This window comes from Phalacrocorax carbo, chromosome 2 (assembly GCF_963921805.1).
Source record: "Phalacrocorax carbo chromosome 2, bPhaCar2.1, whole genome shotgun sequence".
Lineage (NCBI taxonomy): Eukaryota > Metazoa > Chordata > Aves > Suliformes > Phalacrocoracidae > Phalacrocorax > Phalacrocorax carbo.
The window spans coordinates 3,364,991-3,381,028 of record NC_087514.1 but is presented as its reverse complement, the minus strand read 5'-3'; the positions used below and the strand labels follow the sequence as shown (position 1 = coordinate 3,381,028).

At 43.6% G+C, this 16,038-nt stretch overlaps 1 protein-coding gene across 8 annotated transcripts in view; it reads right to left on the bottom strand.

The window, feature by feature from the left end:
- The window catches only part of TSNARE1 (t-SNARE domain containing 1), a 511,863-nt gene that overhangs the window by 319,829 nt on the left and 175,996 nt on the right, over window positions 1-16,038 (bottom strand). For all 8 annotated transcript variants that reach the window (XM_064442004.1, XM_064442001.1, XM_064441997.1 and 5 more), the window contains one exon: window positions 7,484-7,553. In XM_064442004.1, the coding sequence (XP_064298074.1) occupies window positions 7,484-7,553 (70 nt within the window). The remainder of the gene's footprint in view (window positions 1-7,483; window positions 7,554-16,038) is intronic.

Below are 16,038 nucleotides of genomic sequence, written 5' to 3'. Positions count from 1 at the left end.
AGAGCGGTCTGGACAGGCTGGAGAGCTGGGCTGTCACCAACTGTGTGAAGTTTAACAAGGGCAAGCGCTGGGTTTTGCCCCTGGGGCTCAGCAGCCCTGGCTGTACCAAGGAACCAGGAACCAGGGAATGAGATGCTGGGGAGCAGCTCTGCAGGGACCTGGGGGCTCTGGCCGACGGCAGGTTGAACACGAGCCACCAGCGTGCCCTGGCAGCCAAGAGGGCCAGCCGTGCCCTGGGGGGCACCGAGCCCTGCATCGCAGCCGGGCGAGGGGGGGGATTGTCCCGCTCTGCCCCGCGCTGGGGCGGCCTCACCCCGAGCGCTGTGGGCAGCGTTGGGCGCCGCAGGACATGAAGGGTATAAAGGTACTGGAGAGTGTCCAGAGGAGGCCACGGGGCTGGGGAAGGGTTTAGAGGGGAAACCGTACGGGGAGCGGCTGGAGTCCCTGGGTGTGTTCAGCTGGAGCAGAGGGGGCCGAGGGCAGCCTCATGGCGCTCTGCAGCTCCCTCCCGAGGGCAGGAGGAGGGGCAGGGCTGGTCTCTGCTCTCTGGTGACCAACGCCAGGCCCCGAGGGAATGGCAGGGAGATGGGCCAGGGGAGGGTTAGGCTGGGCATTAGGGAAAGGTCCTTCCCCCAGAGGGTGGTGGAGCCCTGGAACAGGCTCCCCAGGGAGGCATCACAGCACCAGCCTGGTGATATTCAAGAAGTACTTGGAAAATGTCCTCAGAGATATGGTGTGAATTTGGGGTTGTCCTGTGCAGGGACAGGAGTTGGACTCGATGATCCTTGTGGGTCCTTCCAAATCAGGACATTCTATGATTATATGATGCTGTTCCTCACCTCCCCTGAAGATGTTACAGCCATATTGTTTAACCAGATGGACCTAAAGCTGGTGGACAAATCTGAAAACTGGAGCTGGGGACAAGGATATGTAGGAAGGCTGGAGCTCCCATGCAACCCAGTTTTCACCTGCAGAGACATCAGCAGTGAGTGGGTTCCTATGGTCTTGTTTCCTTGACTCACTATGACACTGAGGAGAGATCAGAAGTTGTGAGCTCATACATGAAAGCATGAAAAAATGACATAAGAAGCAGTAGCAGTAAAAGACCTTCAAGAGGAGAAAGCTGGTTATCCCCCAGATGCCACCTTTCCTTTTTCTCCATGCTTGCATCTCCTGGAGCATCCATCATTTGCCACAAATCATTGCTTCATCACTTCGTGGCCTAAAATTCACAGCCTATTTCCAAAGGCTGATATTTTGAAGTGGGAAGACACTGTTGCTTTGGCCAAGGTTTCTGTCCATCTCAGACCTCTGGCAAGGGCAATCTGGGAGGAAAACACTGAAAAGAAAAACTTCTCTGACAGATTGATTTGTAGTGACCATTAGAAACTCTTCAGGCATGTGAAGGGATACTCCAAGGACCTCTCTAAGCAGGGAAAGTGGTCAAAAGCAGATGAATTTATCATCATTGGAGAGTTCTGCAGTTCATCACCAGCTTCAGTAATTTATCACAGATATGTCATGTATCTGTTGCTCTGGGATTCTTAAGGGTGAGATCTGTCACATAAATATAGTTATTAATGCAGCAAGTGTACTACACAGTTAAATGCAAATGTTGCAATCTGGCAACCCATTTTCGCTGCCAAACCTAGAAAGTTTTTCATGTCAGAAATAGATGCCAGCTGCGATAAATGGAGGATAGATAAAGTTAATCCGACTGCTTTGAGTTGAACAGGGAAGGTATTACTTTGAAGGGTTTAACACATTAACAGAATCAAAATGACATTTCAAAATATTTATGGAAATCTGTTTTTTCTAAGCTTGTACAAGTAGTATAACAAAACCGTATAAAATATTAATAAATCCTACCCCCTAATTAAACATGCTGACAATTAAAACTTGTGTCTGATTTACTTTAAAAAAAATCTTCTTTCAGTAAATTATTACTTTAAAATATCTTTCTGCTCTATATGAATCTGCATTCCAAAGGAATTAAAACCTTTTTAACAGAAGCTTTTTTAAAAAAATAAATTAAGCTCTACCTCCAACTTATCAAAGAAAAGGGTAAGATCAGAAAGGAAAAAAGAAACAATACACATAAATGATAAAAGCCTTTATTGTTTTATGCCAATTTAGAAAAGCTGAGGGGCAGGGATGTCCTAGGGTGCCACCAGGCCTACAGCTGCTGTTTCAGAAGTGACCGAACAGCAAGTCCTGTGCCAAAACTGCCAGCCCCACATATGTATCTCAGATGCCCTGGGGCATTGCCATATCCTCAAGCGTCATCAATCTTAGGATGAGCTGAAGCTTGACAGACACCATAGACTGAGCTCACATAGACACCTACCTTTAGGTGTCTTATCCATAACGAAGGTGTTATGAACACAAGCAAACACCATGGCTGGATCCAATCCATCGCAAACTTAATGACTATGTCCTGAACGCCAATGTGTTTCAAAAGTGCTTCTACAGATCCACCAAACCACCTCAGACTGAGCCTGAGTGGACTGAAGTGCTCATTGCCATTCTTCAGTTGACTTTCACTGTTCAGAGAGGCTTCGAGCTTAGACAGGGATGCTGCTCTTCCCAAGACCACCCCAAATAGGGCACCCCGCATACATGGCATTGGCTGTGCTTTGCCATAGATATGACTTGATTTCAGGGTTGTGTGATGGCAAAATAAACTGATGAAGTGATTTTACTCACCCTCAAAAAAATTCTCTGGTGGTGTCGCAAATTGCCTGGGGAAGGGTCAGGAAGACGGAGTTCCTTCTAATCCCAGCCAAGAATATGTCAAACCTTATATGCATTTTGGCACAGTTTGCATGCTTGGGGAAAACAGGTGCCCTGTGAGGTTACTGTTTGTCCAAAAGCCACGCATGAGCAACAATCCAAAAGCTGCACCTTTGGCCTCTTCCAGGACTGTTGCTTTTGTCTCACCCCAAAGCATCTCAGACCTAAAACTGAGATTTCTGTTTGGAAAATACTTTGGAACTCTTTTGCAGTCCGGCAATGTAATCAGTTCTGCTGCATAGCCCCAGTAAAATCATTAAAGCATTATACATCAAAAACCATGCACTTTGTCCGTGTTTCCCTGACAGTGATCGCTTCATATATATATATATTTTTATACATATTTCATATATATTCACTAATACTGCTCAGGTGTGACACCCAGGCTGTGGCCACAGGAATTCTCTGCCGTGGACCATCTTAACTAGGATTTAAAGACAGGAGGTTCTGTGTCCTTGTGGTTTCTCTGGTAGTGACCTTGCAGTGTCTGGATGTCTGATTTTTCCAAGGCAATGGAAGGGTGTTATGATATAGAGTGCTGACTATTGCCATATTACTTGTATCAGAAAAGGAGATTGATTTGATTCAGAGACTGATTTATTTGGTTGGACGTGATGATCATAGAGGTCTTTTCCAACCTTAATGATTCTATGATTTTCACACACTGTGCAGATGTAGAGCTGATACCTCTACCAGTTGCAGAAAAAAAATCCCTACATATTCTATGATGTGCACATTTTTTAAAAAATATATGTTAATGGGAGAAAGGAGGTGGAAGCTGAAATCTGAGCTTTTCCTCAAATCAGGAGAGATCAAAATATTTTGCAGTATGGACACACTCAAAAAACCTCATCAGTCTAAAAGCCATGAAAATATCCTTCTTATAACTCATCCCTAAACAGGCAAATTCTCTTGCTAGTGACTGGTAAAGGATCCAAAAATGCCACAGAGTGAAGACTCACGGGCTACATGCCAGACACCCTTCAAAAAGGGTGATAAGCTATGACTGCAACCCAATGCAATACTGTTCTTGACCTTGCACCTGCAGTGACTTAAGGCTAAATGTCCAATGAGGAGATATGCTGCTCACTGAGGTGAGCAATACAGGGAGCCTGGTTTGGAGAGCACGGATTGCTGCTGCGGTCAACCAGCCTCCACAGAAAGGGCATCGAGGGCCCTTCTCAATGCTTGCTCTCATGACTTCAAGGTAGCCATCAAATGCACTTGCAGCCTGCACGACCACCTTTCTTTTCTTGAAGTCACAGTAAGATTGGGTCAGGTTGTCAAAAAAACGCAAGACTTTTTTTCCCCTGAAGTTTTTAGAAAACTAAACTAAGTCTAAAACTTCCCTAAAAAAAAAAGTTAGCTTTTTTCTTACTAAATTTTGTTCTCAGGAAAAAAAAAACCCAGCTGGTGGTACAAAGGGAAGCTTTATCTTCACGGTAACATTGAAAGGGTATGCCTCTGGACCCAAGACTCTGTGTTCAGCTGGGCAAAGGAATCCTTCACCCCTGATGTGTTGGGTCAGTGATGAACAAATGTGGGCAAGACTGATATGGGGGCGTGTATCATACTTCTCAGAGAGCATTGCCCAGGTTACAGGAATGCTTTCATTTCCAGCCTGTATTTTGAGGGTATTGGGAGACAAACTAGACATACCCACTTACAAGAATAGAGTCTGGTTTTCACTGTTTCTTAGAGACAGTGATTTATCTGGGCATTTAAGTTTATTTGCCTAAATTAAAAGCTAGTTACCTTCAGTGCCTAATGTCAGAGAAAGCCTTCATCCCAAATCCTCTGGCTAAGGAGGCAGATAAATTCCTTGGGAGCTTGGATTATTAAACCAAAGGTCAGGGAAAAAAAATAAAAACCAGTCGATTTTCCTTGCAACATATCAGTATTTAACAAGCTGTTTGTAGCCATGCATCACTGGAGAAAGCTGTCAGTGTTGCCTGCTGGCCCTAGCTCCTCAGCCCAGCTCCATGCACCTTTTTTCCTTTTGCTCCCATTCCCTTCCCAATTAATCCAGGGCCAGTTGCATCCAGCTGACTCCATCTAAAGCTTCTCAGGGGCATTTGCATTTCACTTGCCAGGACTTACAGGACTTACAGTTCCAAGCACATAGCACAAAACTCTGGGAAGATCTTTGACCAAGATTATTGACTGTAGAGCCTCATATATACACCGTACTCACATCTGCAGCCAAGTCTGTCTCACTGACTAGAGGTGGCACTCCATTTGGGATGAACTCTCCCAAATTCACTTGCCACAGATACAATCCTTATTCTGAATGACTCAGCTATCAAAGGGAGAGAAACCATTTCAGAAAAGGGAGTAGCCCAATTTGACAGTAAGAAGCCTGCCCTCATCTGATGACCTTACAAGTTCTGTGCATAAGAGGCAGAAAATCTGCACGAATTTGAAAAGGAGTCAGGCAACTCTGGGTTGTTTGTGGTTTTTTTCCTGTTTTAGCAGCACCTTGCAGCTAGGTAAGCAAATACTTCTGCAGTATACAGACTGTGGCAGCTAAATGTCCCATGTGGCAGGACCGCTATTCACCATGAACCTCTATTCTCAAATATTCAGCCTCCCCTTGCCTGCCTAACAGTTTTAGGCAGAGTGATAGTCATGTAGTTAGTATGAAAGTAGAAAGTGTGGCAATTTTATTATTTAAATGCCCACAAATACTATTGTTTTTCTAATAGCCAAGGCTATAAACCTGCCAAATGTTCACTTATTGCTGCCCAACCATCTTCCAAGTTAGAGGATGTTCAAGGAGAAACATGCATCAACCTTTGAAGGAAAGGGGTCAAGTGGCAAAGGAGGAAGATTAAGCCATGATTTGCAGGTGGGGAAACAGAAAACGCTGCCCCAGAGGTCTCACCTGAAGAGCTGACCCTCTGCTTGTTCCTGAACATAGAGATATATGCAGCACTGCCAGCTCTTGTGATTCATGGCATACTGCTTTCTGCTGGTGCAGCTCTCACGAGAGACAGGCAGAGATGCTTGTAGAGCATTCAAGGCTGTTTGTCTGCATCTGGTATTGAAATCAGGGGCCGTGCAAAGGACACACCAGCGTTAGGACAGGAGGACAGAACGGGAGGACTGAGGGAAAGACAGCTGTTGGTCCTTCTCTGCTTGGCACCCTGCGACTGTTCTGTCTGGAGGTGCAGCAGGCCAAATGGGAGAAGTCAGGACAGGCCGTCTGCTAGAGCATGGGGAGAGGGGATGGACCAGGAGGGTGGAAAGAGACAGCTGGAGGAATTCTGGGGCTGATGACAGGGGCAGGGAAGCACAGTTAAAATAAAAATAAGCTGTATTTAGCTACCTGGACAATTAATGATAATTCCAAGATCAAAAATAATTATTGCAATTAGTGCATTACGCATCTATTTATGTAACTGCTCAGGAAAGAAGAAAATTATCTAGCCGTGTTTTTGAAGTGCTCTGAAGAGTCAAGGAATTGATTCTTAAATAAATAAAAACAGTTTAGGAGTGCATGTACAATAGCTGCTCTGCGTGACAGAAAGGCTTTCCTGGGTTAAGGATCTCCACCAGTTACTGGGGTGTTTTATGCTACCAATAATTTTGCACATGTAAACATCCTTCCTGATTACATCAGTCTCCACAGGCTGACTTTTTACGCTTACATCCTGTCCAATATCCTAAATTTAGGTCCAAATCTTCTGACTATTATTACTATTACTATTTTTAATCCTCAAGTTTGCAAAACAGAGCATATGTGAATTAGGGCAGATCTGATGCATTGATGAAAGCAATGGATTGGAGAGAGAAGGAGAGAGACTGAAAACCAGTCTGAGAGTTTATATTGCATTGAGAAGGTCAGTCAAGTCCATCAGACAAATTACAGTGTATAAAGCCAACATAAAAAAATAGAAACCAAATTCTCCCCTTTGTTCACAGCTGAATCTCAGCAGGGACCGCAGTCATGTACACGAAACTAGAGCCACATCCTAAGCACTTGATTTTTGCATGCAAGCTGCATTAAGGGAAGCAGCTTTAATAAATTGTGCTACATTTGGAAAAGCCATTTTAATTCTCTAATTAGCATGCGCACAATGAAAACTAACTATGCGTGTTTGTGTATACACACATCTAGAAGAGGGAGTTTAATGAACCGTATCTATTGCATGTGAAACTGAACTCTGTGATGCAGGTTTCAACACCACAACGCGCTTTTCCACCTATAAAATATCTTTTTGCTCCTTCTCTCTTTTTCTTTTTTTTCTCTTGCATCCATGGTCTTTGGCAACGTGGGGCAGGAGGGGGCGGAGAAAGCTACACAAGCATCCCACTCTGGCTTCAAATTAAAAATAAAAATAAATAAATAAAGGAAGAGAGAAAGAAAGAAAGTCTAACAACAAAAAACAACCAGTGAAAAATAACATCACATACACAACTACAGAAAACCCTCTTTCACTGTGGGCTATCATTTTCTGTTATCTACCTACCATTCTCTGCCACCTGAAACCAGCACAAGCAGAGCTTTATATGATCAATACACATCCTACTACCATTAATCACCGACAGAAAGGAACAAAATTAAGTAAGCCTGACAAAAATGTGTCCAGCTATAAAAAAAGGACAGAAGAAAGGGTGAGGATAGATGAGGAAAAAAATGAAAAGGCTGGGACAAAGGGAGATCTGCAGCAATTCAAAACAAACTCACAGTCCATCCTGCAGCTCTTGAGTATTATTTGAGGTCCCCAGAGATCGAAGGCTTCTTTCCAGAGAGGTCACTGTCAGCAGCAGAGAAAGAAAAGATAAAGAAGCAGTACACTTTTTCAGAGAAAAAAAAAATATTCAATTTTTGTTCATTTGTTTGTCTTTTAATTTATTTTCTTTCAACACAACACAATGAAGGAGTGCTGGGGTAGGTATCTCATGAGACAAAGGGGACATCTGGCAATCCCCATTACACCAAAATGGATAAATTGGATGCCTTGAATGCAGAAAATGTGAATCTACTTTGCCATGTGCCATGACATGACAGGGCATGACCACTTGTAACAGCAAGAAAAACCATCATCTCGTGGACCTTGCACAGATCTCTGGCTCTGCCAGCCCCAAACTTTCTAAGTCCTCATGTTACAGCAACTGTATGAAATTCCCAGGGCTGGAGGCATTTGTGCTTTCTGCCAGGAGACCCAGGCGACACTGCTGGGAGTGGGAAACCACTGCTTATCCTCCTCAGGACCATCTCCAGCTGGAAACGTGCCCTCAACGAAGAGGCAAGAAATGGCAAAATAACTATTCATTGCTCTGAATAGTGATTACGAGGCAGACAGACCATTCTGATAGCTTCTATCTCATTGTTCAAGACTTTAATGCTCCAAACCTTTTCTATGTTTTGTCTCAGGTAAAATGGGGTGCTTCTCTGTGATCACCTCCTTTGTTTGAGCTAGAGATCTTCTTGGGTGTTTCCATCAGAGGAGGAGAATACCCTAAGAGCAGTTGGAAGCTGGAAATGTGGTTTGTTTTGCAATACACAGCGACTTCAGAATTAAGAAATATGTTTGCATGTGGATGCATGTATAAAAAAGTGGCAGAAATCTAGGAGTACTGTTGCCTTTTTACACCCTTGAATGTTCACTGGCTCAAATTCACTCTCAAATTAACAGCAGGTCGCTACTTTTGGACTTAGCGTATCAAGTATGCAAAGTACTTCAAGACCTTCCACAATGGAAAATGCTAAATAAATTACAATCCTTATATTTATATGTGGGATTTTCTCAGGACGCTTCCAGTCGTAAAAACTCATAACTCGCTATCAGTCACACTTCATTATTTAAGGAGAGGAAAAAAGAACAGATTAGAAACATGGCTCAATTATTTCCATAGAAATTCAAGAAATCCTCCATTTTAATGACTGCAGATTTGGACTTGGCCTGTAACTTCAAACAAGTCACTTTAATATTTTTCCACTGACAGAAAAAATCTTGTTTTGGACTGCTCTGGGTTGACACCAAAAGCCACCAAATGGCATAAAAAGTAACTAAAGTGCCTGGACAACATGAGTATTCAAAACAAGCTTGAATACCACCATATATTTCTACCCTGCTTCCTAGATCTCATAACATATTTTAATGTAGAGTTTGGCGATTCAGTAAGACAAAGCCTCAAGGAATTGTCTGTAACTGAGCTAATAATTATTATCCTTTGATGGATGTTCAATGTTTTAAAGAATAAATTGAGAGTTTTCACTAATAACCATTTGCTTCTCTAGAACAGCATTGATCCTGCAGAGATCTCACAGATATTATAATTCCCTCTCTTCCCGCCTTTGCTATCCTAAAAAATCAATCTCCCATGCAATCTATATACTGCCTGTTTCAAAGACAAATTCTGCATCATCTAAAAATACTCCTGGGCCCATCAACCCTTCAGGACAAAGCAGAGCATGGTCCTTGGAGAACAGACAGCAAGTCTGAGTAGAGAAAGCACTTGTGCGGATATTGAATTTCTAAGAACGTGTTAATGTCATGTATGCAACTCCAGAAGGGAAAACAGCAGCTACAGCATCCAGGCACTTTTCTAACCTGAGCTGCAAAATCAGAAGAATTCAAAGTGAAAGCTACTCTGCCAGCATCTTCCTAGAAATGAAGATGAGCTTGATAAAAGACAGATCTGATACACACATGGTTCTCTGCAAAAACCATGCAGACCTTTGCTCCTGCCTGGTCTGGAGAAGAACGGAGTAGGAAGCAGTTTTCCTGTTGCACAAAAATGTTCAAGACTTCACTTTTCACACTGAGGCAAATTCAAGAGCTTTCACATCTGTAAAATGTTTTGGGAAAAGACACATACATGCAAAAGAACCTGAGACAGTAATGCAAGAGAAGAGCAAAACATTTGTCAGTCAGTGAGAAAATGACTCAGATTTAAGACCCTACCCTAAAATTTCATGTAATATTTTAATTTGAGCATACTATTTATACACTTACATAAAGGCCAGTTAACCGAAAAGGACAAGATACACGCTCCAGAAGAGCCAAAGGTTGGCATTTGATATGGATCTTAGCTGGGAAACAGCAGAACTGAGACTCACACTTGGAATCTCCTGGATCTTGGGTGGACTGAACTATTTTGAGATGGATCTAACTTGATTTGGCCAAGAATAGCTCTATCAAAATCTGTGCAGTTCCTGTGCTGGATACGGAAAATCCCCCTCAATTTACCAGTTCTGGCCACACAAGCAGTGACTCTGTCAAAGGAGCAACATGTCAAGTTGTGCTGGTGAGATACTGTGAGGCCAGAGTTAAAACGGACATCTTACTTTAAAAGCCTGTGCAGTTAATTTTTAAAAGGCATAGACTAGTCTTCCAGGATGAGGCACATTCAGAAGAGAACACTACTGTTAGAGCTGCACTGATTTACATAAACTGAGAGTTTGGCACCAGTTGTCTATGCCGCTGCAATCCTTAAAATCAATGGGGGATAAGAAACTATCCTGAGATGGCAGTGGAGACTTTAGCACACCTGGGGGATGCTGAAAAATCCTTTGCTCAGCCTCTCAGATCAAGGTAATGGGACTGCGCATGGCACCAACCTGTCACGGGGAGTCATTAATGAGCAAGTAACGGGAATTAGAGAGGGAGGAAACTCATTAGAGCACTCAGGTTCTCCGTCTGGCCAGAACAGGTCTGATTCCTCCAGTATATCCTCCACTGATCCACCCTTTAGACATGATGCACCAAACCAACCCCTTTTACGAGTGTTATTTATTTTACTTATAAATAAGGCATTTACTGAGAGGCAGCTAAAAGCCATACTTTGAAATAAACGCAAAACCTTCATAAAAATCAGTAGGGAAAAAAAGCCATCAATAAGACAAATTCAGCCAGTACTTGATCTTATTTTTGTTGGGTTTTTTTTTTTCCTGAGAGGAAAAAAGAACTAAAAAAAAACCTCATAAAATTCACATAAGTCAAAGCACTATCAGACAAACTTCCCCATGCTCAACAGGGGCTGCGCCCAAAGAATTAGAGAGAAAGAAAGCAGATGCGAAGAATAGGAAAAAGTTCTCTCTACCCCTCAACATTTCTGTAAGAGATGGGATTAAAAAAAAAGAAGTCTGTAAGCTTATGACCTGGCCAGAGAGTGACCCAGCAGCTCATAAACAGAACCAGCTATCCTGGCTAAGATTTTTATTCAACAGATGAGGAAGATTTCCATTTTCATAGCAGAAAAAAAGGAGCAGGAGGCACTTATACGTGAAATCAGCCAAGATTAGCCCAGAACTACAAAGATACCCCTTGGTCAAGAGGCAAGTCCTGAATGGCCCAAGAATTTAAATCACCCCAAAGGCTCAGAGTTCTGCAAAAAGTAAGGAGAGCAAAGAGGGACAAATTATGCAATGTTTATTATTTCTGTAGTGTTACCAATAAAAATCAATGATGCTTTAGAATCCCAGTACAAAGTTGACGTATCGTTTCATTAAAACTAGTCATTCTCCAAAGACAGAAAATATATAGCCAAGACTTCCCACAACCTGTTTTTTTGGGAATTCAGACAACCAGAGGTATGGCATGGGGAGCTCACAACAGCTTTAGCATTCCAAGAAGGAGATGCATAGTTTGGTCTCCAAACACAACAGAGAACCTGTAAAACCCCAAAGGCTCTGAGGTAAGGCAGGAAAAGAAGGAAAAGGGCAGCAGCTGTGATCGGGTTTATGCAACCCTGAAGGACGTTCAACACACCGTGCCCAGCACAACAGGAGTGCAAACCATCATCTGGTGAACATCTGCAATGCAGCTGTTCATTCCTTGCTCGGCCGCCTGTGTGGTGCTACAAAAACAACAGCACTGATTTCTGCTACATGCTCTGAGATGGAGCTTGCTGGGTTTCCTGAAGAGACCATATGGTACAGCTCTACTGGGCAGAAGGGATCATGGGCATCATTTCCCATTTTATAATCCTGCAAAGTTCTTTACCTGCCATGGATTAGGTCTGCAAAATCTTAGCAGTACACTCGGCATCCCTCTCCTGAAAAGCTGTACCCACTTTTGGGGAAAAGGCTATGAAGAAGCCACACACAAAATGAATGAAACTGCCTTTAAGCAGACAAAAAATAATATGGGTGGTGAAGAGAGCAACAACAGTAGAGTATCTTATGGACATTTCTTCAACCTAAAAGCACTTTAAAAAGCATTATAAATTCATAGATTCATAGACTTTAAAGGCCATAGATTTCATAGAACAGATTCATAGATTTTAAAGGCCAGAGAGAGCAATTCTGATTATCCAATCTGATTTCCTATCATAAAATTTTGTCCCATCACTCCTACGTCAAGACCATACACTGTAGCTGGACTAAAGTGTATCTTATAAAAGACATTCGAATCCTGATTTAAAGGTTCAAAGCAATGCTAAATCCATCACATTCCCCTCAATAAGCAGTTCTAATGGCTACTTATCCTCATACAAAAAGATTGAATTTGTCCAGCTTTGACTCCTATCTCCTGATCTCGTTATGTGCAAGAATGTTAGATTAATGAGCCCTATGCTATCTATTTGATGTCTTTCTTCCCAGAGAAAGACAATCAAGTCCTCTTAGATGTCTCAAACAAAAGTTCAGATACCATGTATTTTAAAGTCTGACTTGCAGCCCCAAAACAGTTGTTGTAACTCTTCCCTGTACCCTCTCCAATTTTGCAAAATAGTTTTAAGTACAGGCACTGTCATTACCTGTTTCACAGAGTACTCAATATAGGCAATTCTCAACAGAAAGCACATCATCATGCACTCTATACCATCTCAAGAGGAGAAACAAAGACCACCAGAAATTGCTCAAAACCTAACTGAGTGGATTAATGCAATTCTAACAAAGAATAAGGAGGAGTGGGCCAGCAAGAATCTTATGAAGTTCAACAAGGAAAAGTGTAGGATCATGCACCTGGGAAAACATAATCCAGGAGTGCAGCACAGACTGGGATCCACCTGGCTGGAGAGCAGCTCTGTGGAAAGGGACCTGGGGGTCCTGGTGGGCAGAAAGCTCAACATGAGCGAACAGTGGCTGCTGCGGCCAAGAAGGCCAACAGGGTGCTGGGTTGCATCAAAAAGGGCATCGCCAGCAGAGAGAAAGGAGTCATCATCCTGCTCTACTCAGCGCTTGTCAGGCCACACCTGGAGCACTGTGTACAGTTCTGGTCCCCGCTGTACAAAAAGGGTGTGGACAGGCTGGAAGGGGTCCAGAGAAGGGCCACCAGGATGGTCAGAGGACTGGGAAGCTGCCATATGAGGATAGGCTGGGAGAGCTGGGTTTGTTCAGCCTTGAGAAAAGGAGGCTCAGAGGGGATCTCATAGCCACGTACCAGTACTTGAGGGGCAGCTACAAAGAAGATGGAGAGTCCCTTTTTACATGGAGTCCCATGGAGAGGACAAGGGGGAATGGACACAAATTGCTCTTGGGGAGATTCCGACTGGGCACGAGAGGGAAATTTTTCACAGTGAGGTCAGTCACCGTTGGAATAATCTCCCCAGGGAAGGGGTTGACTCGGCCATGTTGGACACTTTCAGGAGTCGTCTGGACAGGGTGCTGGGCCATTTTGTCTAGACTGGGCTCTTCCTAGAAAGGTTGGACTAGATGCTCCCTGAGGTCCCTTCCAACCTGGGATTCTGTGATTCTGTGATTCTGTAATAAAAATAGAAATTTGATCGTGGCATTTCAAAAAAGATGCACAGCTATCTTCAGGGTTTCTTGGGAGAAACTCCTCTACAGCAGGACTTGTGATTACAGCACAGAAACATATCAAGTCAGCTCTAACCTGGCCAGTTTGGGTATTAATAGCACACACAGACTCGCGAGCAGGTTGCTACGTTTCACACCGATCCCTTGATTCAGTAGCAGAAGTGCTACTACCATTTATCACTAACATTGTCAAGGTAAAACTATTAGCACTGGAGCAACCAAGACTGATGCTAATACAGGTAATTCTGTGTTCTATAACACGGTTATGCACCTATCTGTAAGCAAAGTACCGGTGATCACAGCTCGGGGGGTTTCAAGGTGCCATAGTGACCACAAGCCCAGGTCACAGCATTGGAGTTTTCTCAAGGAAAAGCTCAGGAAAAAGGGCCTGGGAGTCCTGGTGGACACCAGTTTGAACATGAGCCAGCAACGTACCCTTGCTGCAGACAAGGTGAATGGCATCCTCAGCTGCATTAGGTAAAGCATTGCCAGAAGATCAAGGGAGGTGATCCTTCCCGACTACTCAGCACTACTAAGGTCACACCTGAAGTACCGTGTCCAGTTTTGGGCTCCTCTGTACAAACAAGACATGGACACACTGGAGAGAGTCCAGCAAAGGGCCACGAAGATGATTAAGGGTCTGGAGCTTCTTTCCCATGAGGAAAGGCTGAGACGGCTGGGACTGTTGAGCCTGGAGAAGAAAAGGCTGAGGGGGGAGCTTACTAATGGCTATAAATACCTGAAAGGAGGGAACAAAGAGGATGGAGCCAGGCTCTTTTCAGTGGTGCCCAGTGACAGGACCAGATGCAATGGGCATAAACTGAAGTGTGAGAGGTTCCCTCTGAACACCAGGAAACCCTTTTCTACTGTGAAGGTGACTGAGAGCAGTGGCACAGGTTGCCCAGGGAGGTTGTGGAGTCTCCATCCTTGGAGACATTCAGATGCAGTCTGGATGGTCCTGGGCAACCATCTTTAAGTGGCCCTTCATGAGCAAAGGAGTTGGAGCAGATGACCTCCAGAGGTCCATTACAACTTCAACCATTCTCTGATTCTACGAACTTCTCCACCTTCTGCAGCACATGGTTGTCCTTCACCCCAACCACCATCAACCCCACCTCTGCTCTCCAGTATCCCAGTGGACAAGTATCACTGGCAGCCAAAAGGTAACTTCCAATGGCTGAATTTCTCGGATTCTGCTCTGAGAAGAAAACTGTCGAACTTGTGGTATCCAAGCAGTTTGCCAAAAAACGATGAATAACAAGTGCTTTAAACAACTGTTTGTATGCATCTATCAGTTCTGCCTCTAAAAAATAACAAAAAATAAACAAACATGAAATGTGTGTTTCCCATTTTGCTTTTGACCCACTTGGAATCACCTTGTATGTGCAGTAACTGAGGTTCTGACAAACTACTGAAGAATCATAGTCTTGTGCAGGTTGGAGGGGATCTCTGGAGGTCTCTAGCCCAACCTTCTGCTCAGAGGAGGTCCAATTAAGAGCAAGTTGTTCAGGGTCTTGTCCAGCTCTGAAAAAAATCTTTAAGGATGGAGATCCCACAGCCTCCTGGGCTTTTGTTGTACTGGTTGACCACCATGATGGTCAGAACCTTTTTCCTCATATTGAGTTGGAATGTCCTCTGTTTCAGATGCTCTTTGCCTCTTGTCCTTCCACCATGCACATCTGAGAGGCTATGGCTCCACCTACCCTACAGTCTCCCATTAGGTAATTACAGACAAGAATATAATTTCTGTTAATTCATGTTCAACTTGTGGTTGACCAGTACACCCAGGTCTTTTCTTCAACATACCTTTATAGCCAGCCAGGGCCCATCCTGTCCTCTTGCATAGGGTTATTCCATCCCAAGGCACAAAAGAAACCATAAATAATTATTTTCCTTCTGATTTTACAGCAAGCTGGACACTTGAATAACTTCATGGAGCCTACCCAGAGCCTGCATTGGTTTCAGACCTTCACCTTCTGGGATAGTGGAGAGCAGCAACAAGGTTCACAGTGCTTTGGGCAAGGTACATCCATGTTGCAGAGGTCCTAAACTCAAGGTGATAATTATCAAAAGTAAACTCAAACCTACCAATCCCTTGTAGTCATAGAAAAAATAGTGCTTGAATTTTCCTGGCAGATGGAGCATACACAATTCCTCTAAAGAAGAGACAACCGTGTTTTAGAATGTTTACTTCCCATTCTTCTTCTAGCAAGGATTTCTTGCTACAAGGACTGGGGCCTTACCCCTGGGACACATGGGGGAATAATTACAGACATAAGGAGGCACTAAGATCCTTTCTTTACACCTAGGCCAGCCCCCTCTGTCACCCAATCCCCATAGACACAAAACAGTGCAGACAGAGAAGCCTTTCAGATGATTCAGAAGCAATTTCAAGGTCCACCATAAAATCAGCACCCAGTAATTTTAGATCCTTGTCTGACGCTAGTGAATTTTAGAACTGGGATACCACGACATTAACTATCATTCAGCACTGTTAGTTTATATCCATCTGCAAAACACATCCCCCCAGCCCA